The 27,952-nt window shown below is 46.8% G+C and overlaps 2 protein-coding genes across 3 annotated transcripts; one reads left to right on the forward strand and one right to left on the reverse strand.

The window, feature by feature from the left end:
* Positions 1-2: 2 nt before the first annotated feature.
* Positions 3-25,369, reverse strand: NT5DC2 (5'-nucleotidase domain containing 2). Its single transcript, XM_065845264.2, has 14 exons — positions 24,965-25,369; positions 17,318-17,502; positions 16,473-16,547; positions 14,520-14,575; positions 12,999-13,092; positions 10,563-10,691; positions 6,756-6,816; positions 5,974-6,076; positions 5,382-5,483; positions 3,490-3,571; positions 1,731-1,817; positions 1,099-1,239; positions 800-864; positions 3-367 (listed from the first exon to the last, which is right to left on the reverse strand). The coding sequence occupies exons 1-14, from the start codon at positions 25,242-25,244 to the stop codon at positions 106-108; spliced, it is 1,722 nt and encodes a 573-aa protein (XP_065701336.1). The 5' UTR covers positions 25,245-25,369; the 3' UTR covers positions 3-105.
* Positions 24,673-27,823, forward strand: UQCC5 (ubiquinol-cytochrome c reductase complex assembly factor 5). 2 transcript variants are annotated; one of them, XM_065845265.2, is made up of 3 exons: positions 24,673-25,004; positions 25,918-26,091; positions 27,475-27,823. In XM_065845265.2, the coding sequence occupies exons 1-3, from the start codon at positions 24,878-24,880 to the stop codon at positions 27,540-27,542; spliced, it is 369 nt and encodes a 122-aa protein (XP_065701337.1). In that variant the 5' UTR covers positions 24,673-24,877; the 3' UTR covers positions 27,543-27,823. The 2 variants fall into 2 exon arrangements, with proteins under 2 accessions (XP_065701337.1, XP_065701338.1); XM_065845266.2 differs by lacking the exon at positions 24,673-25,004 and adding an exon at positions 25,570-25,669.
* Positions 27,824-27,952: the final 129 nt, after the last annotated feature.

Consider the following 27,952-nt stretch of genomic DNA (forward strand, 5'->3'; position numbering starts at 1 on the left):
TGTAAGTGTCAAACGCCCTTTAGTGGTAGACAGAGGTGCTGCTGGCCGAGCAGCCGGCCCCGCGTACAGCCGCACACTGCGCCATGTCCCGCAGTACCTGGCCCTTCAGCGAATGTGCACCATCTCCTCCAGGAACGGGGTTTTCATGCAGCCTGTGCAGAGCTGATCCATCCAGAGCGGAGCCTCGTGCTGCAGAGGGGTGCGCCGGGGGTAGAAGGTGAAGTTCACATCGTAGTTCAGCAGGCAGCTGATGGATGCCATGTAGATATCGGAGAACCGCACCAGCCGTCGAGAGAAGTAGGTGGGGTTGTGGAAGGTGCGGAAGATGCTTCCAAACTGGGGGTTGAACAGGTTCTTTGTCAGCGACCTGATAGGAAAGAGATAGTCCTCTGTAGATAAAAGGCCGTGGTGACAGATTCTTCCCACTCCAATCCCTTAGCCTTGGGCCACCCCAGAAGACATTTCGGGATCACCCAGGCCACGATGCAGCCAGTTCCCATGCAGAGAGACTTGATGAATATTCAATGCACTCTTACTGTACGTGTCACAGGCAAGGACCCACCTGCAGAGACAGGAGGTGCAGAGGCCACCAACCCCCCCACCTCCCTTTCTCCCCACCTTCACACCAGTTGCACCTCCCAGGCTGCAGGACTGCGCTGCTGCTGCCCACCCCCAGACAAGTGACACCAGGGAGGACAACAGCTGCAGCACCACTGTCCCCCAAACAGGGTAGAAAACAGAGCCAGTGCAGGCCTGGGAGCTGCCAGGAGACCTCATGAGCAAGAGGCACAATGCTCACCTGATCTCCTGACGTTCCTTCATCCACTCCAGCAATACCTGCTTTGATTCTGCATCTTGATACATCTGCAAAGACAACAGCAGAAAGCACCACACAGCATCAGTCCTGCAGGCCACACCTCACCTCCCCCCAGTTTCCACCTTAATTCACAAACCCATGAGCTCACTGCACCAGGAGGAGGCTGAGATATTTTTGGGAACACAGCCAATATGGCATGTCCCCCAGTGCCCACACTAGGCTCAAAATGCAGACTCAGAAGGCAGCATGTTACCTGACACACTCAGACAGGAGCTGTTTACCTGCATTCTCTCTAGCAGCCCAGTCAGAGCCTGCTGCCAGGTCAGGGAGTGCATGTACTGCTCTGTGTTTATGATCCGAATCTCCGTCTCCAGTTCAGGAACGATGGCTCCAGTCCTCCAGCCATGACGCAGCATGAGGTCCTAGAGGTCGGGGTGAAAAAACAACCAAGAATTCAACATAAAGACTGAAAACCAAACACAAACACCCTGTTTCCTAGAAGAGCAGTCTGTTCCCATTATAGATTCCCAGAGGACAGGCAGCCATGGCCCATTCCCAAGTCATGCAGCAACAGTTGTCCCCTGGCCCACAGGATCAGCTGTGTGAAGCACCTAGAAATCTGGGATCCACATAAGCTGCTCTCAAATTAACAGACCAGCAGATGTGCTTTGCCCACAGAAAGTACTTCAGGAGCCCATTCTCCACTGCTTGCTTCTGCCTGACTGCACAGCAGGGATGCTGCTGTGTCTCAGGGGTGCCCTGAAAGGTGCAGCCTGCAGAACACCCAGCATAGCGTAGCCGAGACCTTAAGCACTTGAAGCAGGGCCCTGCCTTGCACTCCAACACAGTCGCAACCACAACAGTCACGCAGGTTCCTCCCACCTCACTGCAGAGCAGAGACCTTTTCACTTACCGCAAGGTCGCTGTACAGATGGTCACCAAAGTAGAGCACTTTGGACCCACGCCAGCCTGTCAGCCTCAGAAAATCGAAGAGATTACCCTGCAAGTAAAAGGAGCACAGAGAGAATGCGGTTATGGACCACAGCCTTGGGAGGAGGATGGTCTTTTTGCTGTGCTCTGGTCACCTTGAATAACATTGGGCTTGACAACCAGCAAACTTGCACTTGGAGCTCCACTGAGCCACAGACCTGTTATGTGACCTCCAGGAGCCGGCCACTCCCCTCCTGAGATTGCAGACCAGGGGAGGGATGGGAGAATATATATGCCAAAAGAGTAAACATCACGTCTATCAGAAAGGAGGGACTAGAGGGCTATCACTTGAACTTTCCAGTCCCCAGTGCAAAACACCAGTCCCTGAGGTCCCATTAATATGAGATTCCCACAGCATAGCTGCCATACAGCTGTGCTTCAGGGACAGGAATTGGGCAGCTCACGGGCATCTAGCAACATCATCAGCACAGTAGAGTCCATGACCACTAACACTTGCTAGAAAGAAGCATATTGTGGCACTCCAAGAAACCAAAAATGCTGGGTACAGGGTAGAGTGCAACCAGGATACACACTCTTCCACACCTCAAAAACCACAGTTAGGCAATGACCTTGATGTAATCAGATGAACAGCCTGGATGGGGAGAAATGGAGAGCAGCCCCAAATCCCACCCATCCCTCCTTTTCCCTCATCTTTTCCCTTCCCTGATGCACCATTCACTTGAGTGACCAACCTGTGGCCACAGGATGTGGGTGGTCAAGAGCAGGATTTAATTCAGCAATAAGCCCCATGGCTCAGGTGCACCTTTACTCCTGAGGGAGCTGCTGACCCACTGGGAGAGAGACTTTGTATGAGCTCTCCTTGCATGTTCCCAGCTCCTCGCTCTTGGCAGAGGATGGGACTCTAGCAGAGCACTTTGACAGACCCACCGGCCAGGCCAGAGGCTTCCTAACAGCACTGCTCAAGGACACGACCGACTTTTCTACCACTGGTCAGGTCTCGGGTACTTGACTGTGACCTCGCTAACAGTTTCTTCCTGTGGGAGTGGACAGCCCACATCACCAAGAACAAACCGTCCTAAAGCCAGAGGCAACTTGTTCTCAGGGGACAGACCAGCCGCAGACGACAAGTTTTCCTACCAGGCAGGTCTGTTATACCTTACTTCAGCGCTGCCTCCTGCAACTGTAAAAGCTGTGATTGCCAGGAGAGCAGCCTTTCTACACTGGCCATGAAGCATCTCTCACCATTCTCAGAGACTGGTTTATCGCACATTGATGGGCAACACAGCCTTGGCAGGGCTTTCTGATATAGGAAAAGACCCTTTACTGTAATGGTTACATCCCAGCAGAAGCTGAAAGGCTTTTCAGAGGCTCACAAATCACAAGGCTATTGCTCCACAGCATGCCAAGAGACATGCGGAAAGCATTTGGGGGGGGGACAGTGTCACACCGGGTCAGCTGGAGCTCTCTGCATGCGGACAGAGGGCACCTCTTGCTGTCACCAGCCAGTGCAGCACACAGAGCCCACAGCATGTCTTCCTACAAATGCCCTCAACTATCACAGGTGCTCTTTTCAAGGACTTCCAGTTTTCACTTTTCAAACATCAAACATCCACAAGCGACCTACAAACATCTACAAGCGACTTCTAAAACTGTAGGTGTCTTATAAGTCCCCACCATTTCAGGCTCCTGCTTCATAGCCTTCATGCATCCATTCACTTTACCTCTTTGTAGATCTTTCCTTTCTCCAGCTGGTTTATTTTGTCCCACTGCAGTGAGCCATCTTCATCCAGTTTTCGAAAAGGTCTGGAAAAAAATGGGGGATATATCAGCTTCTTTTGATTTGATTTTTTGGTGATTGTTACCCAGCAACCACAATTTGAATTGGAAAACTTGTTTACCTATGTAACAACTCATAAAAGCTTTACATGAGAATTGACCTTCTGGAGCTTCTGCTCTATTTTCTCAGGGAAAGAAAAAGTGTGAGAGGAAAATAACTTTTCAAAATGCTCCAATTGGCTGTAACCATTTCATGCCAATATCTCCAACAACTCTTCTTGCTTTTCAGTTACAGAAAAGAGGAAAATAATAATAAAAATAATGACTCCCTCTGAAATGCTAAGGCCAAGGCGGTTTTGCCATCAAACACTTTGTGTCCTGTTCCAGTCTGGCTATGGCCCAGCACAACAGAGACCGTGGAATGTCGTAATAGAATAAGGCAGTCTGCAGAGCGGATGGAAAGCAGTCTCCGTGCTGATCTCGGTGGCTGACCTGAGTTGCCTCCTGTTGTTCCTGAGGGCTTGCCTGGTTACTTTCCACTTGGACAGAAGAAACAAAGCAAGGCTTAAGTTACTTGACCCCCATGAACATTCATGCTCAACAGGAACATTGCTCCCTCTTGGGACAGAAGTTCCAGACTGTGAGGTCTGGGATCAGAAGCCTTGATATGAAGCTGCGAGTACAATCTCATCCAGAAATACTGCAAGTTCCTGAGTTGCCTTAGGGCAGAAGGAATCCAGCCTCCCACCATGAACTCTACAGCCTGCCTGCGCAAGAGCCTCCTCAGCCACAAGTGGTCTCCAGCACACAAATGCATTTTCCCTCACAGAAAACACGCCACTGTTCACTACAGCTCACCCTCAGGAGGCCCCCCTAACCCTGGATGGATGTGCCCTGTCGTTCCACTGGCCCACTGCATGTGTTGACCTTGGGCATCATGCAGCTGTAAGATTTTGACTTCTAGAGGGACAGGCCATCATAGCTCCAGGCTACATCTTTAAGACACTTCACCCACATTCCATGACGAAAATCTTCACAAGGTCAGCACAGCTTATAAAGCCATTTTGTAGGTTTACTCCTGTTTATGTTAGTGGCCTGGGAAATAGGGGAAGAAAATACATAAAAAGAAAAGAACAGACTTCTCCCTCAAGGGCAGTAATTCCCAGTCAGTCATAAGTTGAGGCAACAAAGGAGACACAAGTTCCCAAAGCAAATAATCCAAAGACCAAAGGAAGGACGGCAGCTTGCCTGTCAGTTAGTCCCTTGACAGCTCATAACTGACCACAAAACCCAGCTGCCACGTACAAAGGCTTCCAGAGCTGCCAATTACCAAACAGCATGTATCCTGTAACTAAAAAAAAACAAACACCACCACAGCAAATCCCAAAAAACAAACCACATATATACTTGCTGTGGGGAACAGGAAAAGGAAAGATTTTGGCACACTCTCAAGACCTAGAGCCAAGAAATGGCCATCTCTCACACACATCATTCTACTCCTTACTTTCTAAAGATTAAAATACATTATTACCCCAAAAAACCTAAGTTAAGCTCAAAGCATGACAAAACTGATGTGCCCTAAGATCGCCAATTTTAGAAACAGGCTTTCTGCTTGGCACAACCCATTCCATCCACTTATTCCCAGACTGGTGGGTTTTCATGTCCTCAGAGAGTATCTGAGAGGGCAGAGGCAGGCTGGATGCCTGCTGGACCAAGATTACACTTAGAAAACTGCTACTCTTCTGGAAGGTAAAAGGAGCCGTTTACTCAAGGGAAGCAGGCGCAAAACCTCAGGCCCACATGCAGCAGTGCGGTACATCAGCCCCAGGACACATACTTCCGCCGATCGGTGAAGAAGTTGGGCTTGTCAGCTTGCACAATGACCATGTCAAATAAGTCCCGCCAGTTCTTGCCAACCATGTGTTTCATTCCCTTGTCCCTAAGGGCAAAGGAACAGAAAAGTTAACAGATTCAGTATTCTTTTTCACTCGACTTTGCACCTTTACAACAGTCCTAAATGTACTCTCAGTAACAGGAAAGAAAGCACAGATTTGTGAATCCCCCAAGGCTGCCTCATTGCAGGGATGACTCATGTAGCACTTTGCCTGTTCCAAGCTGTCCCACCCTTTCTCTGGTACCATGGGAAAGCCAGAAGTCTGTGATGCAGCAAAAGCTGCTAGGGGTGATCTAAAGCGGCAGCTCTGTAGCGCTGTGGCTGTAGCTCATGTCTTCTTCAAAATGTGGGAGGTGATGGTGTAGGGACAGCTGGGGGACGCAGCGCTCACCACAACCGGTTCCCAGAGAGCGCTCTCATGACTCTTGCCACAAAAACCTCCAGCGTACAACTTTCAGATGCTCACAGGAAAGACTGCACTGCACAGCTCTTGCTGTGCCGTGGTGAGCCGTGGCTGTGCCGTAACGGTACTCACACAAAGCTAAAGGGGCTGTTTGTAATGAGGAAAAGTTTCTTCTTGTGGTTCACCAGGCGGTTTAGCACAGCGTAGATTTCATCCCCATGCAGAATATACTGTTCTGTATGGGAATAAATAAAACAGACATCATCAATAAAAAAATATTGGCATAAGCCATGACCACATTTCTTTAAAAACAAAACCAAACCTAGCCCCCATTTGATTGGGATGCAAGAGGACTGAGTGAGATCCCCCAGCAGGCAAGCAGGTAATGAACCACCACGGTGACAAAATGGTCTTCCTCATCCTTGTCCTCATCAATCCCACCTAGAGGGAAGAGAAAGACTGAGGAACTGAAAAGGCTGGCAAAAAAGAGGGTTGATACCAACCCAGGATGAGGGACAGGCACAGCCACTCTAGGCCATGTTGCTACCAGGAGCTTCCCTTCCCCTGAGTGACCAGAAAGCCTTCGCAGATGATGCCTTTCCATGTTCCCATCATGCTAAGGACTGTCACCCCTCGCTTACAGGCTGAAGGAAAACAGAAACACAAGCAATGAGGTGGTGGTTTGCTCTATTTTAAAATAGATCTTCCACCTGACCCTAAAGATCACTTGGTTCTTAATGCCGCTCTACCCCTCAGCTGCCTTTAGGCATGCCACAGTTAAGTATTTAATGAATTTTTGTGTCCCTGTGACTCCTGTGACTGTTTGTAGAGCCTACACAGCCACGTCACACAGAATGCCATATAGTACAAGACACATCAAAATGGATTTGGCACCAGAGCTCTACTTAACTCACCCAGATCTTTTTCAATCCATTTGTACATCACTCCTTTCACATGTACATCTCTAATTGCATCCTAAAGAAAAGGGCAGGGGAAAAAAGTTTCAGTTTTACATGTGGCATTCCTGTTTCCCAGCATGCAAGCCTATTGCCACCACCAAGAACCAACACAGTAATGACACATCCCCTCTTCTCGCTGAGTGAACAAAAGCTACATTCATGCTAAGCTGAGGACCTTGCACAGCGAAGCTCACCAACGTGTCAAATAGAAGACCCAACAGATAGCCCAGCTGATGCAGTACAAGGGGCAAAACCTCAAAACCTATTAATGAGAGCAGAGTTTCCTTCCCTCTCCTGGAAACCAGCACATGTTAACACACTGTTACCACAGCAATCAAGACTGTGCAACTCCAAAACCCTTTACTGCCTCAAAACCGTACAGGGCCAGACACTACCTGGCTTTTCTTCCTTCCTGTGGAAGCTCTGTGAAATGTAAGGCGAAGGATGCAGTGTGGTTGGGGTGCATGGCAGCAGCGGTGAGCAGCTGTAGTTCCAAAACGCTCCCCGCAGGCCAAGGAGGGCTACGGCTCCTGGCCCCAGATGGCCAGTGGGCACAGGCAGAGCAGAAGCTTCCACGAGGAAGGTGAGGCGGTTTTGCCAAAACAGAGCTGCCCACTTTTCAGAGGGATATAAGTTAAAACATATTGTCAGGGGCATCCAAATATCCTCTATTTTCCAGGCCAGGAGCCAAGATGCAACACATTTTTTGACACGCCCAACTGAGATTCCTCCCGAGTCTCTAGTCAATGAGATATGCCAGATACACACAACCATTTCCAGAGCAGCAACAAATTTTTCAGTGTTTCCACACACAAATGCTTGTTTTAACAGTTCCATTTTAATCCTTGACAATCTAGATGTTCCCACCTTTCTCCAGGACCCTTAAATCCCTGTTACACTGTGTGTGCTCATTCAGGAGTTGCCCTTTCAGACTGGATTCCCGCACCCGCCATTGACATTGCTGTGGTGACACCTGCACACAACACCACACAGTCACAGGGTCTCACAGCAGTGCTGGAGAAACCTGCTCGTCATCCCAAAAATAATTTCCTTCAAAGCTGGGAGGGAACCAGAATTCACAGCTTAGGTGGGGGATCACGAAGGAGGGGGCGCACCTCTTCAAAACCATTTTAGGAGCCTCTTTTCACCGTGTGGAACTGAACCATAAAAAGGCAGGGATCACATCTCATTCACCAAGAAACTGCCTTATTGGAAAGAAACAGCAAAAAGTGAGTGCTAACAAGAAAACATCTTTCTCTTGACCCGCACCAGCACTAAAAGCAATCAGCACTTTGGATTTGTGTCAAAACTACTTTTGCAGAGCAGAAAGAGATTCTAGTGTGTTCCTTCCCTAAACCCTTCCCCACAAAAAGCAAAAGAAAACCAAAAAAAGAAAAAAAGGAAGGGGAAGAACTGTAAGGTTCCTGCAGGTAAAAATCTTGGTAGCCTGGGGAGGTGTCAAACAGAGCTCAGAAACTCCTCCAAAGGAAAGCAGGGTAAGCTGTACGTTCTTAATCTGAAGTACGGAGACACCGAACTGGTATGATGGGACTATTTGGTTTACACGTCAGCTTCCACCTCACCATTGCCTCAGGGTTTCCGTTCTGGCTCAGCACAATGTCCACATCTCAGTCAGCCTGCTCCCTGACACAGCACTGAGTCAGGATTACCACTGGGAATTACAGAAGAGTGTCAGGTTTGGACATGTCTTAACCCACTGTGAGCCCGTGTTGTAATAAGAGTCGGGGCTTTGCAAGTCTCCTTGGACACTTGCCCGTGTAGGCACACCTGGAGTCCACCCAGCTCTGGAGCCCCCTGCACAGAACACACATGGACCTGCTGGAAAGGGGCCAGAGGAGGCACAGAAATGATCTGAGGCTGGAACAGCTCTGCTGGAAGGACAGGCTGAGAGAGCTGGGGTGTTCAGCTGGAGAAGAGAAGCTCTGGGAAGACCTTATTGCAGCCTGTTAATGCTTAAAAGGGGCTTTTAAGAAAGACGGGGACAGACTTTTTATCAGGACCTGTTACGACAGGACAAGGGCCGATCGTTTTAAACTAAAGGAGAGGAGATTCAGGATGGACATGAGGAAGACATTTTTTATAATGAGGGTGGTAAAATACTGGCCCAGAGAGGTGGCAGATGCCCCACTCCTGGAGACATCCCAGGCCAGGCTGGACGGGGCTCTGAGCAACCTGATCTGGGTGAAGATGTCCCTGCTCATGACAGGGGCATGGATTAGATGAGCTTTGAAGGTCCACTCCAACTCAAACTGTTCTATGATCTCTGTGCTCATGTCTGCAAACATTCTTGTTTTGTGCTTGCACTCAGATACTGAAAAGGGATAAATTTTGCAAAAACGTTTGTTTATCCTGATTGTACAGAAAAAAGCAAGGACTTCTCTGGTGAGAGCACAGGACCGTACCCACCTTTTCAGTATGCAGGACAGGCACTGGCACAGATTTTCTGTTGGAGCTCTCTGCCTGTCTCAGTCACCTCTCAGGAATAACCACATCCCTCAGCAAAGGATGCAAAGACAAATGCCAGGATTAGCACTCAAGAGTTCTGGGCCTTGAGCACACCATTTACCTTGTATAGAGTACATATTAGGCTATGGCAACCACCCACCTGCTCTCAAGGTTTCAACTGGGAACAAGTCCATTCTGACCTCAAAAGAAGGCTCAGAAGACACTCTTGACAAAAGGCCTCAGGATTCAGCTGTATCCCCTTTTGATATTTTCCCACCCCAAGAGCAAAAACAACCACAACAACTAACACCCTAGAAAAATGTTGAGGTCTTGTGGGAAACTGGCTGGCACACTCTTATCAAGCACCAACAGAAGGTCAGAACAACAGCTGTAATCCTTGGCTGTGCAAAGCTGACAGGGGGAACCTTATCGCAAAAGCAGCAGCACAGACGTGGAGCTCTGTCTCCCGTACAAGAAGACTGAACAGTTTACATATAGGCCACAGTGGATGAGCATAAGGTTCCCACAAGGTACAAACAAAAATCCCCTCTCCATGCAAAGAGTTGTGTGGTAAGGCCTGCCTACCAAAGAAGATGAATCGTTTGTCAACAGAGTCATCCAGGGCAGCAATCTCAAGTACTGAGCATCTCACCTACAGCACTGAGAAGTCAAACCGTTCACCCTAACAACACTGATAGTCCCATGCAGCCCTTCCAAAAGCCAGGAGTGAAGTTGGACGGCACGGTTAGCACCCTGGAGTATCTGGCTCTCAAAAAGCTACAGTCACCCACTGGAAAACATCCTGAAAGGATAGGACTGCTCTGTAGGTGCAAATGGAAGGGCTGGATTCTCAGAGCAGGCAAAGGCAGGTGTTTCAAAACAATTGCTGTATAAAGCAAACTGGTACATGGTCAGAACAATCCTCTTTGAAAAACGAGATATTGACAGGAAAACATGGAGCTTAAAAACGTGCAGAACCAGAAAACATTTACACAAGCTTTGTGACATATTTCCCACGCAAGGACCTTCAACCTAACCAGCCTAGGCATTCCTGCAAGAGATAATGTACTGCAACACCAACTCTGTAGTACAGGCAGAAACCTCACATGTTCTGAAAACACAGCTTTTAATATTCCCTGGTAATGCTTTAATCTAAAGGGGCTACAATGGTGTCATATTAGGCTATTCACTAATAGCCCCTTAGGCTTGAGTACTGCAGAGCTCACGTGCTAAGAAGCCAAAGAGCTCACAATTCTGATGTGGTGTGAACTATGGGGCAGTTGATATTTTACTTACAGATATATCCTTGTAAAGATGCACCTGGTCAAACTCAATGCCATGAGTTATGAAGTAATCAATGACTGAAGAGAGCAGAGTCATTTCAGGAAGAGAAAAAATGTCCATAAACTGCTTAAGTGAAGGACCCTGGGAAGCAAAAATAATTAAAGAGACACATTAAACAAAAAATACCTTTTTTTTTTTTTTTTTAAGAGAAAAAAGTAAAGCCAACAAACAAACTCATATCACCCAGTACCATCTGGAAGACATTCCAGGCTAACAAAAATACTCATGTGGAAAATCCCTGCCACTCAGCAAGCAGCCCTCTCTTTTCAACCAAAACACTTCCCTTTGAACAGACTTTTGTGCATTTTGATGTGTGGTTGCTAAGAGAACATCTCTCCCATCAGTAAAACCAAAATTTCCTGAAAAGGGCCCCCACCATTTTTTTTCCTGTTCAGGGATTCTGGGAAAGAAGCAAGAAGGACACTGACAGGCAGTTTCTGGGATTTAACAGAGCACAGCACAGCAATGACCTGTTCCACCAAGACCTTAAGCATAGAGGAGACAGTTAAATGTTCAGTGCTAGCAGCAAAGACTTACCTTGTATGTAGTCAACAGTGATTTTGGTTTGGTGCCTTGTGACATCAGCCTACAAGGCACATCCAGCCTCCCCTCCTCCCTTTAGTGGCCTCAGCTTCCTCACAGTAGACATCCTGACACAAGCCAGGATGAAAACTGGACTGCAGTTTCAGAAAGAATGCGACATATGCTTTTTCCACAACACCTATAAGTTCCCCACCTTCACTACAGGCCAGTGCTAGTCTTGCCAGCGAAAACAACACAAGTTGCACTGTTTGACCCCGGGCAAGATCCGTGCCTACCTACTGCAGGTGTCGGGATGCTGGCAGCTCTCCGCACACTCCTGCCAACAGAGGATCAAGAAAATCCTTAAGGCAGAATATTTACACACTTCAGCTACATCAGTCCCACTTGTCTTATGCCTCATTCCTGGAATTGCTGACCTGGCAGACCTTCCTGCTACCCATACAGGCAGCAACATCAGCGTGGCAGGCCAAAGAGGACGAGGCTGAAGAGCCCTCACTCCACACCAACGCATGGCACCTGCACACCAGCAGTCATCTTAACCCAGGTGCCTTCCCGCTGACGTGTTAGTGGCACAAGCTGTGCCAATGTCTTCAGTTGTATACACTTTCGTTCTCTTTGGGATCCACCTATTAAGGATTATTAGGAGAGGAGACTCACCTCTTTGGAAAGAATAAGCTACTATTCCTATTTCTGTAGCCAAATATTAATGAATTTTTCAGTAGCAAACTACAAGAGAGAAGAAAACACCTGGTACATACAAAGAAACACAGAAAGGCACCTTGGCTTGAGCGCCTAGTCCTACAAAAGGCCACAACTCGAAGCAAATTTCATGTTAGCAATTATTTAAAAAGAAAGGTGAAATCATTTCAAGTTGGCCAGCAGTGAGGAGAGTTAAACAGAGGGAGGCTCTGTGCAGTTTACAGACAGATATCACATTTGAAACGGAAACATCCTATTTCAAAGCTGGAAAAAACACTGAGCTATAAACAGAGTATACACTTATCCAGAAAGCAACCACTCAGATTAACTGTTCCCAAGAGGGACAGAGAAGTCAAAAAGTGACCTTGCTGGAGACTTCACACAGCAGACTCCAAGGGGTATGACCAGAGGAAGCCTGCCCTTCTCCTTCCAGCTTCCCCTCAGGCAACTGAACTAACAAAGGGCAAGAAACAAAGCAGTTCTGGGGGGAAAGGGCCCCCCTTGCCCACTGCACCACACTAGGAACTTAAGGAAGAAAAGCTCCCCTTAATTTCCTCTAGTTCAAGCAACCAAGGGATTTCTTACAGCTCCTACAGAGAGAATGTCAGTCCTTTAGTGTGGCAGTAAGTTTTTCTGCCAAAAAAACAAAACAAACCCTAACACTCATGGAGGCCAACCCTATGAAGAGGTATGGAGGGGGGGGTCCCCTTCATGAAGGAAAACAAACCTACCCAAAACCTAAGACAGAAAGACATTACAAGCACCCTGCTGCTACACACACACACCCCCTTCCCGAACAACTCACTGCAAATACCACCACTGCAGGCTGCCCTGGTAGCTTGGGAGCTACACTTGGCCAAGGAACAAGGAAGGAACATCTCCCTGTCAGTCTCCAGAGCCATTCTGCTCCAGGCCAATAGCCCTGGTGTTTAGGAAAGCTTCACAGATGGCTTTCACATGCTAAACTGCTAAATAACCTCTGGGGCAAATTCCCACTAGAACAAAAACACACACTGCAGCTCACTAGGGACTGAGCCTTTTGGAGTACAGGGGAGGCTGGAATCATTTACATGCTCATACAATTCACTCTGTTTTCCTGGCTGTTAAAAGAGCGGCTGCATCACAGCAGTAAAGGGCTTACAATACCTTGCCATAGAAGTCACTCATCTGGTACAGGGGGATGTGCTGCGTACCACCGTAGAGTTCAATTACCTCTTCATCAGGCACTGGTTTGAGCCCTCTAGACACAAACAACAGAAATAGTTTGTCAATAATCATCAGTCTGCACAGAGCTAAAAACTGCAGAGAAAGAGAAGACAGGACAAACAGGCTCCTTTCTAAAACTCACACATTTCTCTCACACAAAAGACAGAGAGCCTGACAGCTCCATGGCTTCTTAAGATTTACATAAAATCTTTCCAAAGGCATTTTTCAGATACCTTGTTTGCTCCTTCAAGCTAATTGAGGGGCTTTATCCACATTCCAGCAGAGTTCAGACAGAGGCCTCGCTCTGTGTGCCATCAATCTGCCGACAGAACTGCCCCGCCAAATCCACCCCACGACCTGACTCGGGCAGCACTGGGTAACCATACTTTTGGAGAGGTCGCTTCCATAAGGTATTTCACTGTTAAATGCAAAGGTGTACGGGACAGAGCTTTCTGAAAATCATGTTTCCTTCCTATTCAGTTTTCCTCAGAAAAACAAGTTATTCACTAAGACCATTCAACAGAGATCGCTGTTTTTCCCCAAAACGCCATTATCACAGGTATGGCTGTGCACTGTACTGTTTGCTAATATGGGATTATCTGACTGCTGCAGGTTTTGCCTCTTGCACAATTTTTGATGGCTGCTTACTCAAGCAGTCAGCAACTTTCCCTTTCTCCTTTCCTATGCGATCACAGTACAGCCTCTGAGACATCAAAAGTCGCCTCAGTTTTGCTCAAAAGCGAAGGACAGTTTAGGAAAAGGACACTCCAAGAAGGAGTTACAAAATGACACTAGGGGAAAAAAAAAGTTTAAATGTGTTTTTGCTAAAATCTCTTCATGAAACTGAAGAAAAATATTGGGGAGTACCAACCCCTTCATCCCCCCCGCAAAAAACAGCACTGAAAGAAGCCAATTCTCTCTGATTATGAAACTCCCTTCTTAATATTCTTAGTGTATTTACTGTAACTGAAGCTTAACAGCAAAAAGCCAGAGTTCAAGGAAAAAAAAAACCAAAAACAACAACAAACATTTGCTTCCAGGCTCAGGAAATACAACACAGATTTACAGAAGTTTTGCTACCAGTATCTATAAAATAGATACTGCTGGGATAGACTCCCGCCTGGAGAAGACAGGCGTCCTTTCCTAGTTGCGCTGTGTGCTCACAGATGTTAACCTACGCATGCTGCAGCTCAGACATCACGCCGAGTACGTGACCAGATGTGTTATTAACCATTACAAAAAGCTCCAGGTCTTCCCACCCACACTTGGCTTGAAATGCTTGAGAAAAAGAACTCCCTGCAATTATATGCCAGGCAAGCGTTTGAAGCAAGCGCCAACAGGATAAGCCAGACAAGACTGTACTCTGCTCAGAAAAAAAAAAGCCATGAACATACACTCAGATTTAGTAATCTGCCTTTGCATATATGGGCATTTAGCAAATGATTTTCAGAACTGACAGACCTATATGCTGTCCCCAGCTGGACATAATGGAAAGCATCGATCTTCATCAGAAGGCTCTGTAATAAGGGACAGATATTTACTGTTACAATTGGGTAGATTTACACTGCAACTTTAAGGAAGTTTCAGGTTTCACATAAATGACATTTAGAAAATAAAATTCAATACAAACATCCCACATCCGTGTACTTTACGTCACTCTTGAGCCACTTTTACACATGCTTCTTCATACTGTGACTTTTTATTGGCCTCTCTGGCAAAAGACCATATTTCTGTGAGCTGAAATACCACTGTCTGTTACACTCCAAAGTGTATGGACATGGATGCAGTTGAAAAATTGAGAGAACAATGTTTCTGTGACTCAGATAGTCTCTTATCTCACTTACAAAAGCACACACATTCCAAAGGAGCTCTGTGTGCACAATAGATGTTTCTCCTCACATTTATCTTAAGCAGAACTAAGTGGCTGAGTTTTGGTTTAGAGTGCAGCTGTACACAGTAATTTTCTTCACACAAGAGCTCTCCCCTCCGCCACTTCTCCCCTTCCCCAGTTGACATGTAAGCAAAGATGTTCAGAGGCACATCAGGCTGGTAACATTACAGCTTTCTTCACACTTTTTGTATCAGATTCCCTATTAGTGAGTCACTCTTTGTCCTCCATCCATCTTTCTGAAGCCATAACACAAGTTCTCTAGGCACAGAAAGCACCCTCACACTAAATCCACATTGCTCCACAGCTCGAGTAAAGACACAGCATCGAATGATTTGTGCTGTTTCTGCCACAGTACAAGGTAATTGATTCCACTGAGCACTCACAACCTTCAGGCACCTTCTTTTATCATGACACCGTATCAGTGCAGCTTGTTACACCGTGGGCAGACCTCCCACTAGTTTGTGAGGTGTGCAAGTAAATAGGCTGAAAGATATATCTAGGCACTACCCAGTTTTTCACGTGTTTTGCAAACTCTGATCCTGAGAAAACAGAGTTCTCTCTTTCTACTCACAGGGCACTTTGTTTGGCTAGGTTAGTCACCTCTGTGTCCCTTTGATATATCGGCCTGAGATTTAAACAGAAAGAAACTTCAGTTTCTCACAGATCTACTTCTTACTTTACAGAGTCAGAGCCATGAGCGGTCTGCTGCTCTGCTCTCACCTCAGGTAGGATAAAAGACACGGGAAAACTCAGTATTTTTCTTCATTCCCTTTTTTTTTCCCCACTGCTGGAGAACAGCCCACATGCTCCAGCCTGTACTGCCTGCTTCCCTGGCTTTACTCAAAGCTCAACATAAGAAAAGCTGCTATGGTGAAGTGACTTTCTGTGCTGTGCTCCACCTGACTGCCTGGATGCAGCAGCCAGCATGACATCAGTGGGCATCTGGCTTTCAGGGAATCGTCTAAAGCACTGAAAAGGGTTAAAACCAATGCTGCACTCTGCCTGTGCTCCCTAGAAGCATGCATCTCAAGTAGCCTGGATCTTTTTCCAGGCAGTCTTATTATTCAAGGTGGGGGGTGGGGAAGGCTTCCTAAAGCATTCTCCTGACAAGTCATTTCTATAATTAGAGTAGGACATAATGCCTCTGCTCCTGGCAAGTACTTGTGAGATGCAGGATAGAAGTTTGTTGTTTAAGTTTCCTGAAAGACATAAATGATCACACAAACAAGCTGAATTTTCTATTAATTAGCTTGTGGAAGTAACTGACTTTTAAATTGGCAAGGCTGTTTACCAGAGGTCTTTGCTGGAATGTCCCATTCTGCTAGAGCCTGTGCAAATACAAAAGACATCTTTCCCTTGGAAGGTTTATAAGCAAAAAAACCCCACGCAATAAAGAGCACATGCACCAGACTCACTGATCATTTGGTGACTGATATAATTTCAAGCAATTACAGAAAGTATTTCCTACTAAAAACAACACAATGGAAGACAAAGCCCAGGAGACTGAACTTTGTATAGTTTACCTTTTGCACATCATAGTGGAGTCCGCGTATGGCAAAGCCTGGAATGTAGTCATACTTCCCAAGCCCTTCTGGATACTGGCAAGACAAACAGTGACATCGTTAGAGGCATAAGCACTGACTTATCAACAAAATTATTTCACCTGTTGAGCTAGTTTAGTCCTGCTAGTCATCTCACCCCAGGCATAAACTGATCTAGGAACAGGTGCACTTCATTTTGGCCCTTCAACAAAGAAAGTGGACGAATGGAGAAAGACAAAGGGTCAGGGTCCCCAAAACTTGTTTCTCTTGCGTAAGGGACACTAGAGAAAACGTAACAGATTCACTCAGTGAGGACACTTTTGGTGAGCTCCATTCTATCCATGTATTTGGCAAAGCAATGGCACTGCAGACCCCCTCTGAAAAGAAAGACATGCCATAAAAATGCACAGACCAAACACCTATTGCAGAGTGTCTGTTACTGGACATGCTATACAGAGGCATCCACACTGACTTGCACGAGTCAAGTCACGCACAGCTTTAGTGTTAGCCCACGGTTCGTGTTTATCCACCATGCATGCCTTGAAACAGCAATGCTGTAGGCAATATTTCCATAGTTAAGTAAAACAGATCAGAGCTTTCTAAGGTTCCTGCTCCATATTTATAACACCTTGGGAATGTAGAGCACGGTAAGTTGTCTCAAAGGAAATTAACTCCACATACAAACAGAACTTTCTGCGAAACATGAAATTTATCTCAATAAAACAAGCAATTGACACATACACAATGTGGCATTTTGCAAGCAGGTCTGAGGCATCCCAAAGACAGCAGTAAGCTTTATTGAGTGGAAATTCTTAGCACATCATTACCTTAAATTGTTCTATGAGGATGTCTCTTGCAGTGTTGAAAATCATAGAGTGTAGTAAGTTAGAATACTGTGCTAATGTGTAATCGTAGTCAAAGCCATAGATCTCAATATCGCCCAGGCTGATCTCATTGTTAGCGTAGATAGTGGCCGGGTTGAGGAGATTGCAAACTCCTGGTGGAAGGAGATCTAAAAGAAGGGAAAGGGGAAACGTTAGAGAAACTGTGAGGATCGCTGAAATTTCAACTTTTTGTTCTGGACCTGACAGTAGCTGAAAGGACCACACAGCAGCAGCAAAGGAGCAGAGCGCTGCTGCCCTTAACACACCCACATGATCCTCCCCACGAAAAAACACACTGTGAGTCCTCTGGCTGCGTCTGGTGATGATGCTGACCGCTTTCACAGTAAGACTGACCTTTTGTGAAGCCGCAAAACAAAGTCCTCGGGTGTCTGGCTGACATGAAGCAAAGCTGGCTCGAGATTTTGAAGTGTCAAATTTCTAACTCACAGCAGCTGCATTTTCAGCAGGGTCACCAACAGGAAAGGTGGCTGCAATGGATCACCAGAAAAACATGCGCTCCTCACTTAAAGCTTGAGCAACACAAACAGGCTAACTCTCCTCTTTCAGAAATCTAGATTACTTCAAATCAGAAATTTTGAGCTTTGCCTTTTGGCATTTTTTGTTTCTCACAGAAGCAGCCAGACTTCACAGGGCAATCCTGCAGGTATTGTTAGGGCTTTTTTACTATTATTAATGGACGAGATAAACCAAAGTTTTGTACAAAATGTAAAAAAACCCCACATTAAACTATGCTCTTGGAGCACGTAATTCTGATAGCAACAAGTTATCTGCTTTCCCCTCACAGCTGGAAACAGCTCAGTCCTTGTGTGCAGTTTGTCACCTCAAAACAGAGTTACTAGTCCAGATGCTGTGAACACCACTTTGCTCCCCAGACCACTGGGAAAATGGGACTACGTGAACTGGCAGCAGAATCACCTGATTGTCATTTTCCAGAGAGCGCAGAGCTCCAGTGGCACCACGGCGGGGGAACGGGAACAGCGGGGGGACGGGAACAGACCCTCCCCAGGCTCCCTGCGCCTTGAGAGCTTCCATCACAAGATGAGAAAGAGCAATAAAAATAGTTCCCTGCAGCAGGTTGCCCAGTCACATCCACACTGGGGACAGAGAGGGGAAGGAGATGTTTCCTCCCTCTTCAAAGATGGGTAATTTTCTCTTTGAATGGTAGGAAAAGTGCAGACATTTTCCAGATCCTACACAGCATAAGCAGGTAGGATTTTTTTTTCCCTTCCTACCTTAACTTTTGGCTTTTAGCAAGAACCTCTGTGCCGGTTCTTTAGTGCTTCCTTGCTATAAAACCAAGTTTCATCTGAATCTAGAACAAAAAAAAAATTATTAGAAAGAAATACCAGCCATTTCAAATAAAGACCTTCTCTGTAATTATTACAGAATTTAGGTAAAAGTCCAAAGTACATTTGCAAGCACTAATCCAAAGTGGTGACCAAAGAAAGAGGATTCAGATATATAATAGCATTTATTTTTCAGGAGAGAGACACATTACAAAACATACCCATCCCTCTCTCCCAGCTCACTTTCCTTTGGCCTTCAAATGCAATCCACCAGATCAACTAGAGAGGAATTACTAGAAAAGAAAGCAGTATTTTAGCACAGGAGGGCTGAGTTACTGGCTACACAGCCAGAACAAGAGCCCTCTTTCAGTGGCTGCTGGTGGCAAAGTTCCTGGAAGGGGCTGAAGAGAGCAGACACAACCAGAGTACTTTCCACAGGGATTTTAAAAGATGGGAAATGTAAATAGGATTCAGATGATCACAATGTTCATCCTCTCATCATAAATGCTCTTTGTACCATAAGCAAACAGAGCTCCGCTTCCTGTCCTCATCTCCAGATAACTTTTTGTGAGCATACACTGGGATTTGCAGGGTGTTGTTTTTCTTCCTCACAAGGCAAATGACACAACTCTAATCACATCACAGTGCAAATATACAGTGCTTTCCTCTCCTTGTTTTTTTTAATGACAAATGCACCCCACTTGCTGCTACCATATCCCTACAGAGAGGTCAAGCTCTTCCAACATTCACCACTTGCTAACAGACTTATGACAACACCTTTTACAAGTCTGAGAGTAGCACAAAAGCCCATTGCCTGAGCCTCATCTCCCCTTTTACAGGAGACACGAGACCCAGCTAGATTCAGCAACATCTACCAACCAGCCACAACTTTTGCAAAAACATGGTTGGGAAAAGCTACGGGAGCAGAGTGGTTTAGTAACAAGGAGAGGGCAGTCTGAGATCTGCCAAGCACATGAAATGAGTCTTATCTGTGATCAGAAGCGTGAGTAGTAACCGTGCCGCAGTATGATTTATGAAGCATATTCAGACCCATGGGCTGAAGTGATACTCCTCACAGCCAACCTCAAACATACAGAGCCTCTCTGCTGTCCTCTGTCAGCCTCCTGCCCAGCTCCTTTTACCCAGCTCAGACATTTTGTCACTGATTTACACATCATGTTCTCTCCTACCTCATAAGGGCTGAAGAAAGAGGCATACACTAGCTGAAACGCTGTATCACCATTGCCCCCCACACAATGGGTTCCCTACGCACGCTTCCAGGAGCACTGCACATCTCTTTGCTGCGTTTCCTATCACACATCATCATCACCAAACCGACTCGCAGCAGCGGACTGACAGCTTGTGCTTTCCACGCTGTCATCCTCCATCTTAAATTTACTGTGGTTCCAAAGTCACTGATCTCCTAGAGAAGGAAAATCTCTGGGTTTCAGTCCACAGGCTCACGCTGCATGTTCGACTTAGTGTAAATGTGCACTTGCAGCATCCTTCTCATCAGAGCAACCAGTGCCCATCTCCTCCTTACACTCACGCAGACAGATGCTGGGAGCACACACAACATCGGTTTCAATACAAGAGCCCATACATGCCTGGCTTACTGTTTCTGTTTGTTTGGGGGTTTTTTTGTTTGTTTTTTTGTTTTTTTTTTTTCTGTGTGTGTGTTTTTTTGGTTTGGTTTTGCTTGCTTTTTAAAGATCATCACCTGGGTGGTTGCAAATTCTGAGCACTAAATCAAGTCCTGGGCTACAGACTTGGGCGCTGCTGCTCTGCCGACATTCAGCACATAATCTGCCAAGGATCTTTGCCTCAGTTTGCATGGCAATCCTCAAGTCAAAACAGACCAGCTCCAGAAGCGCACAAAGATGCCATTTTTTCAAGAATGATAGCTTTTGCATTTCTTCTGCCAAGACACCAAAACAGATTGCTGGACAGATCTGATAAATTACAGCAAGAAAACAAAACCAAAACAACACACACCAAAAAAAAAAAAACAAAAAAAAAAACAAACAAAACCAACCCACCAAAAACCACAACAAAACAAGCAAAAACCAAAATGAAAACCAGTTTCAGTTATTAAAAAAGAACGATAATCTCAACTACTCTTTCCATCTAGGTCCTAACTAGAAAGGGAGACAGTATCACCATTAGTCACTGTCTACTCAGCACTTACCCAGGAAGGCGGATCTGGGGGAGAACTGGAACATGAACATCTGAGGAGAGTGGAGAAAAACCAGCTCTTGCAATAGATACAAACCCCTGGAATCTGCATACTTGCACAATTTGCTCCGGTTTGCAACTCTGACAGTTTTAAGGGAAGTGACTGCATATCTACAATACATGATGAAACAGCAACAAAGGCAGACCACAAGAAAGCATATTTCATCTCATGCCTCTTTTACACCTGAGTGTAAATGCCAGGTAAACACACATCATCTCCTTCATTTTGCCACTGTGAGACCCTGAACAGCTGCTTAAATCGGAATATCTTCATGATGGCACAAGTGTCTCTTCCCAGGCAATAGCCCACATTGTCAGAACGCAATAACACTCATTTCCCAGCACGACAGCAGAGATCCAAATGAAAGCAGGTAATTAACTGTGAGCAAAGGTTAGAGACGCCAAGACACCATATGGCCCCTCCTGATGTGAAAAACGCTCTGGTCAGGAGGTGCCCAGCACGTCTGAGCTCCCTGGGGTACCAAGGGCATCGTGCAGGAAATGCTCCTTTTCCCTCAGCCTCAGATCCAGCACATTAGTAAGAATAATACATTCAAAAGGCAACTCACACCCACCTCACACCCTTCATTCTCCCAAGAGGTTAAATACAGCAGACATCTGCACTAATTTCGTTGCAAGAGTAATGAGGGAAAGAACGCTACTGAAAAGCAGATGGCCACCATCCTCCACATTCCTCATGAATCAAAAATCTCCCTTTGCTCACACTGGCTTGCTTTCTAAAGACAAATTGCCAGTTTTCCTCCCAAGTACCTCTTCATCCCTGTTGTAGTGTTGTTTTGTACCGTTTCCTGCAAGGAGTCCAACCAGTTGAAGCAGATGCCTCTTCCCAAAGGGTAGGGAGAGGGAATTATTACTTAAAGAACATCAGATGACAGGAACGACGTTAAAAGAGTGCTAAAACTTACCCTATGCTCTGGAGCATAGCCTTGAATTTATACCATTATGCCTAAATATTTTGGGCTTTCTTGCCAATGAACCAAACTGCCAAAAGCAATACTAAAAAATACCATTTCATTCCAAAATCACATTTTTAATATACACAAAGGTACTAGAAAAATGCTGCTATAAGAGCTCTTTACCAGAAAAAAAAAAAAAAAAAAAAAAAAAATTATATTTAGCAAAGCAGAACTGGAAGGTTAAAAAAACCGGTCACACTTCCAGTTGTGGCTGCTAATCGTCATTCCCAGTCCCAGCTCAATCTATAGATGCCACAGCCTGTGAAATACACACAGTCCCTAAGCGATTCACAGGGCATTTATTATCATAGCACTAGACTGATTTCCTGGCTTGGCAAAGAGTGAGGCCCTTAAATCTTTGTGCCTGCTTGAGATTAGCAACACAAGAATCAGAATATGCTGGGTTGCAAAAAGCACCTCTGCCTCACACCAAAATCACCGATGCAATGATCACACAGGGCTGTCGTCATCTCTCCCATCTCCCGGTGCAATGGGCACATGTTGCTGACTGCGCTTGCATCATTTAGATGCAAAGGTATCTCTTGATCCACACAAACTAAAAAGAGCGCAGACCACCTCTGAGCTACACCCACGTTATCAGTTATCAGTGTCTAACCAAGTTCTTGCTATCGGCAAACTTGTCTCAGTGGTTCTCACATTTAACCACACTCAAGCTTGTCACACAGAGGCAAGAAGAGTGATTTTTAAGGTTCCTTAGGAAAGCCCATTTACAAGTTTGAAAGATCTGAGAAAAAACTTACACACTTGCTTCCAACCAAATCCTCACTTGCTCGCCAGTTCCACTGAGCTTCAGGACTGGATGTTTCCTAGAGTGCAGGACTTCAGGCATTGCTTACTGAGAGAGCCCATCAGCCTTATTGGCGCTTGATGCCATTGAACCAGAATAGAGCAAGTCTTGCTCAACACCAGCCTTCCGACAAACGTGATTACACCTTTCCTTTTGGCAGAGAAAAACACAAATTGGAAGCAGTATTCTCAAATACAGGTAACAGAAAGAGTCAAAGCTGCAAAAGGCATAAGGAATAATTATGAGAACAGCTTCTCTTGAGTCAACTATAAGGGGACTTTCTGTGTCACTATATTGTGCTGTCATTTGTATCACCACATTCAGGCCTGGCAGAACACAGACGTGTGTTTCTACAGAGCTGAGAACTCCCAGCGCCGGGGCTGTGGCCACTGAACCCACACCAACACCGAGCTTCACTGCACAGAACCTCTGGTCTTACACATCCTGAACTGTCCAACTCAGCCAGTGTTTATCAATGGAATCCCCTCTGTATAAATCAGGTCCTAAGCAAGAGCTTGTCTGAAAACATATAATAAATTCTCCTGGCAGAGACCCCTCTCCAAAAGCAACAGCAGTAACTGACAGTACAAGGCAAAGGACTTCACAAAGATGGAGTTTCAGAGGAGGGAGAAGGTGGCACCACAGGAGTCTTCCCAAACTCAGTGCTGATGAGTACCGAGACGTGAGGCATGTTTCCAAACCCATAGCCCAACCACATTCACCTCTACATCAAAGTCAGAAATCAAGAACAAAGGAACAGACTGATGCTACATTTTGTACAACTCCTTTTAGTCGTCAAAGCAACAATTACAACGAACTTGAATGAACTCTGTTTACGTCTCCTCTTGACAAGACTTGAATAACAGCATAGTCTTGACATTTTGGTTTCAGGAGTTATTTTTTAAACAAATGAGGGCCCTCTAATTTAACATATCTGATAATTACCTGAAAGTAACCTGCTCCATAATGCACAGGCTACTTTATTTTGCATTTAGTCCTGCTGATTAGCTCTGCATTTCCAGTAATAACTGTATCTCTTGCATGCCAATGAAGTGTAACTATGTGATTACAAACTTCACAATCTGTTACACAGTAAAGTGAACATTTTCTCAAGAGGCTGTGACACAGCCTATTAACTGTCCTCTGCCAGCACCCTGTGCTGCCCTCAGCGGCTCACGCAAAGGAGCTCACATCCCGAAAACCTGGGATGCAGCAGGCTGAGCACCCGACAGATCATCAGACAGTTCCTTTATATTTGTGCATTGTGAAGGACTTCAAATTTCATGTCAAGTCTCATGTATTGAAAGGTGGGGGAGGAAGGAGTGACAGAATTTACCAGTCTCAGAAGAGCGAGACAGTTCTTGCAGACGCCTATGGCTGGTTGCCTTCCTTCTCCAAACCCTTAGACAAACAAAAGCGAACGGAGAACTATTTAACAGGAGATACAATTCGCACTTTCTCGCTCTCTACAGTGCTTACCTTTAGCATTACAAGAATCAAGAAACAGTAGGAAAATTTCCCCACCCTTATGCCACAAAAGCCATTCTTTCACATTTTTAGGAGAGTTTAACATAGTGGAGATCTGCTGCTGCCAAAAAGACCGCACTCCTGGTTCACGCATGGACAGATTTGGCCAGCGGCATTAGTCTTCTCCTTGCTTAGTGAGACGTCAACGTATCTGATGGAACCAGGTAACTTCCTAGTCAGAGGAACAAAAATATGCACTTGTGCATGCACGAGTAGAAGGTGTTTCACGTGTGTAACATAAACTGAGCGATCAGGAGACATCCGGCAGCTGTAGCTTCTCCACACTCACCCTTGTGCCAATGGGGAGCTACAAGTTGGACCCTGGATTCCTCACCACTTCAGCCAATATCACTGTCTATTTGTCCTCATCTAACCACGTTTTCTTATGCCAACCAATGGCAAATCAGAGACAAACGCAACGAGCCCTTCATTTAGACCATTTGCCACGACCATGCCCGTGTCAGGGAGGCCAGTTGGGAAGCACCCACACCGCGTGGGGACCAGCCGAGAATGACCACAGAGGGAAGCCCCGGGTGGGAGAGGAACATCAGGGACAGATTTCAGCAGAAATAAAACCGCCGCACAGGCTCCCGCCGTGCAGAGGGCATTGCCAGGGAGAAGGGTTCTGACGCCGGCGAAAGGCACCAAGATGCAGAGGAAAAACACCGAGGAAAAAAGAAGGAGAACGGGCAAGCCCGGCAGAGGCGGCAGCCGCAGCGCCCGGAGCGGCTCTTACCGTAGACCAGCTTTTTCATCTCGTGGTACCTGGCCCACAGGTAGGTCTTGGTGTCGGCTCCCTCGGCCGGGAGGGGCTGGCTGCCCGCGGCGGGGCCGGGCTCAGCGCCGCGCCGGGCTCTGCCGGGGGCCGGCGGCTGCTGGTCCTTGGGCTGCCCGTGGCCCCCGTCCCCGGGGCACTGGCTGGCTCTGGGCCGGCAGCTCTGGCAGGACACGGCCACGGCGAGGAGCCGGGGGGCCGCGCCGCCGCCCCTCCGCAGCGCCGCCATGCCCAGCGCCATGGTCCCGCCGGGGCAGCCCGCACACGGCCGGGACTCAGCTCGGCTCCCCGCCGCCCCGGCCCGCGGCAGCACCGCCGGGCGGCCAATCCCCGCCGCGCGGTGCGAGGGGGCCGGGCCGCGCCACGCCTGGACGCGAGGGGCCGGGGGGCGGCGAGGGGCGGGGGGCGGCGAGGGGCGGGGGGCGGCGGGGCCCGGGCGGGCTCCTCAGGCGGGGCGGCGGCCCCTCAGGCGGGGCGGCAGCAGCAGGGGGGCGGTGGGGGGGGCGGTAGGACCCGGTGGTCCCTCACCGCAGCCCCGCCTCCGCCCCGGCTCTCGGCCCCGCCCTGGCCAATCAGGCGAGACGAAGCGCCCCGCGCGGCGTCACGTGGGCGCCCACCACGTCCTTCCGCTCGGCTGTTTCCAGGGCTCGGCAGCCCGCGCGGGAGGTGAGGGGCGCGCGGCGGGGGACGCGTGCCAGGCGCCGCTCTGATTGGCTGTGCGCCCGCGGGCCGGGAGGAGGGGGCGGTGGGGCCGCCATGGCGGAACCGGGTTCACCGGCTCCTCAGCTCCCGCCGGTGTGACGGGCACCGCGGGCTCGGCCTCGGCCTCTGGGTCGGGCCGCGACGCGCGGGGGGCCGTTGCAGGCCCCGTTCCGGCTCTCAGCTGCCTCCCCCGTTCTCTCCTTCCCCCCGAGGTGCCGCGCTCCCCGCCCCGGTCATGCTGATAAGCAAGAGGGTGAAGCGCCTCTTGCAGCTGGTGCCTGGGAAGCGGCGCTTCGGCGTGTACAGGTTCCTGCCCTTCTTCTTCCTCCTCGGGGGAGCCATGGAGTGGTTCATGATTAACGTCCGCATTGGCAAGGAGACCTTCTGTAAGTGAGGGCCGGCAGGAGGCCCGGACCCCACTGCCCCCAGCACCGCGGCCGGTCCCGTGTGCACAGCGGGGCTGAGCACAGCGGCGGGTCCTGGGCGTTAAGACGTTAAAGACAATCAGCAAATCAGCCACCAGATCCTGCCCCCTTAGCAGAAGACACTGGGTAGAAACTAACAACAAACGTGGTTTAGAATACTAAATTAGGGTTTTTTTTACATTTAAAAAGACTCCCCAGGGTTGTCGGAACTTAAATGTAGTTGTGGGCTCATCTGAAACGTGACTTTTTTATTAATTAGATAGTTGAAGTATGAAAATGAGTCATGAGACTGTAGCTAATGGCACTCAGTTCCTAGCCATGAAAACATTTAGTTTTAATGTGGCATTCTTCCCTTCAAGAAACCTTGCTAGAAATTTTTGTGTGCTTCAGAGAAAGGATCAGCTCTGCTTTGTGTTTTATGGGAGATTGTCAGGGGCAATCTAGTTGAGTCTGGTGTAGAATAAAACAGCTTGATACAGTTTTCAGAGCTGACAAACTCACTGCAATAAAATTGCTTTTGAAAGATTTAGTTGTGGTGGTTTGTGATTTTTTTTTTTTTTTGTCTTTGAGGGTTGTTTTCAGTTTAATAAGGCTGAGGCATACCTGTATAGTAATGAAGTCAGGTTAGAAGCTAATGCACGTGTAAGTAGCAGCCTATATATTTCAGCTCGAGCCTTATTTTCTTGCAAAAGAAACTGCTATGCCTAAGTTATATTGTACTACAGTAACAATAATGGTGCATTTTAGCCTCATTACTGCTCCAAGATCCGTGCAAAATGACAGTATACAAGACTGATAACCTCTGGTTTTTGTCAGTGAGAGATTTTTATTTTGGTGATGGATATTTAGGGGTGATCGTGGTAAGGGGAGGCCAGAAGCATAACTAAGAAGACCATGAAGGTTGGCATATTGCTATGTTGGGGTTTTTGTGGGGTTGGTTTTTTAAAAGCTAAAATACTAAAGCCACACTAGCAGTCCTTGGATATTGACTTTGTGCCTATAATTTAATTTCCCTTTAGCTTCAGCTAGTTTGGGCATTTGTATTTTAATTACTCTCATGGGTAAGTAGACAAGAAATGACTCTATCCTACTGAAAACAGTGTTTCTATAAAAACATTTCATCAGGACAAATGGGAAGAACTTTAGCTGGTATAAGAAGGAGAACATGAGCTATTTTTAAGTGGTAGTAAAGATTGTGTTGGCTTGAGTTTTCAGGTGCCTGTTAATGTCTTCAAGAGAAAATGGCACTGAAAAGTTTAAAAAGAGATGACAGGTTTCATACATGTAATACTACCTTGCACTTGGAAAATGCTAATAAAAAAAAAAAAAATCTTTTTCTGGCAGATGATGTTTATCGTCGGAAACGATCTGAGAGACAGTACGAGGCCAGGATGGAAAAAAATGAATTTTAGCTGAAGTGTTTCAAAGTGAAGGTCCTGGATTCTTCAACTGTGTTAATACCAAGGAAGCATTACTGCCACATTGATTTTTGTCTCTGCAAGATGAACTATAACCCACAAGTTTGTGTTATACTCTTAAATGGTTTTGGCAGTTTTATTCTTCTCGCATCTACTTCATGTCTGTAATATTTTGTATTTAAGCCAAATACAATAGCAAAAAGTTCATTGTGTTTAGGCATCTGCCACTTATTTAATGTTTGTTTAGCAGTTTTAAATAAACTAAACTGAATAAACAGTGTCTGGCAACTGCTTTTCTTTGCTTGCTGACACCATTCTTGTGGCAAGACCAGTGTGAAAGAAATGTTACATATTGCATACACAATATCTCAGCACAATAATAGTAATCTTTAGTTTCCTTTGTA

This window comes from Patagioenas fasciata, chromosome 10, assembly GCF_037038585.1.
Source record: "Patagioenas fasciata isolate bPatFas1 chromosome 10, bPatFas1.hap1, whole genome shotgun sequence".
NCBI lineage: Eukaryota > Metazoa > Chordata > Aves > Columbiformes > Columbidae > Patagioenas > Patagioenas fasciata.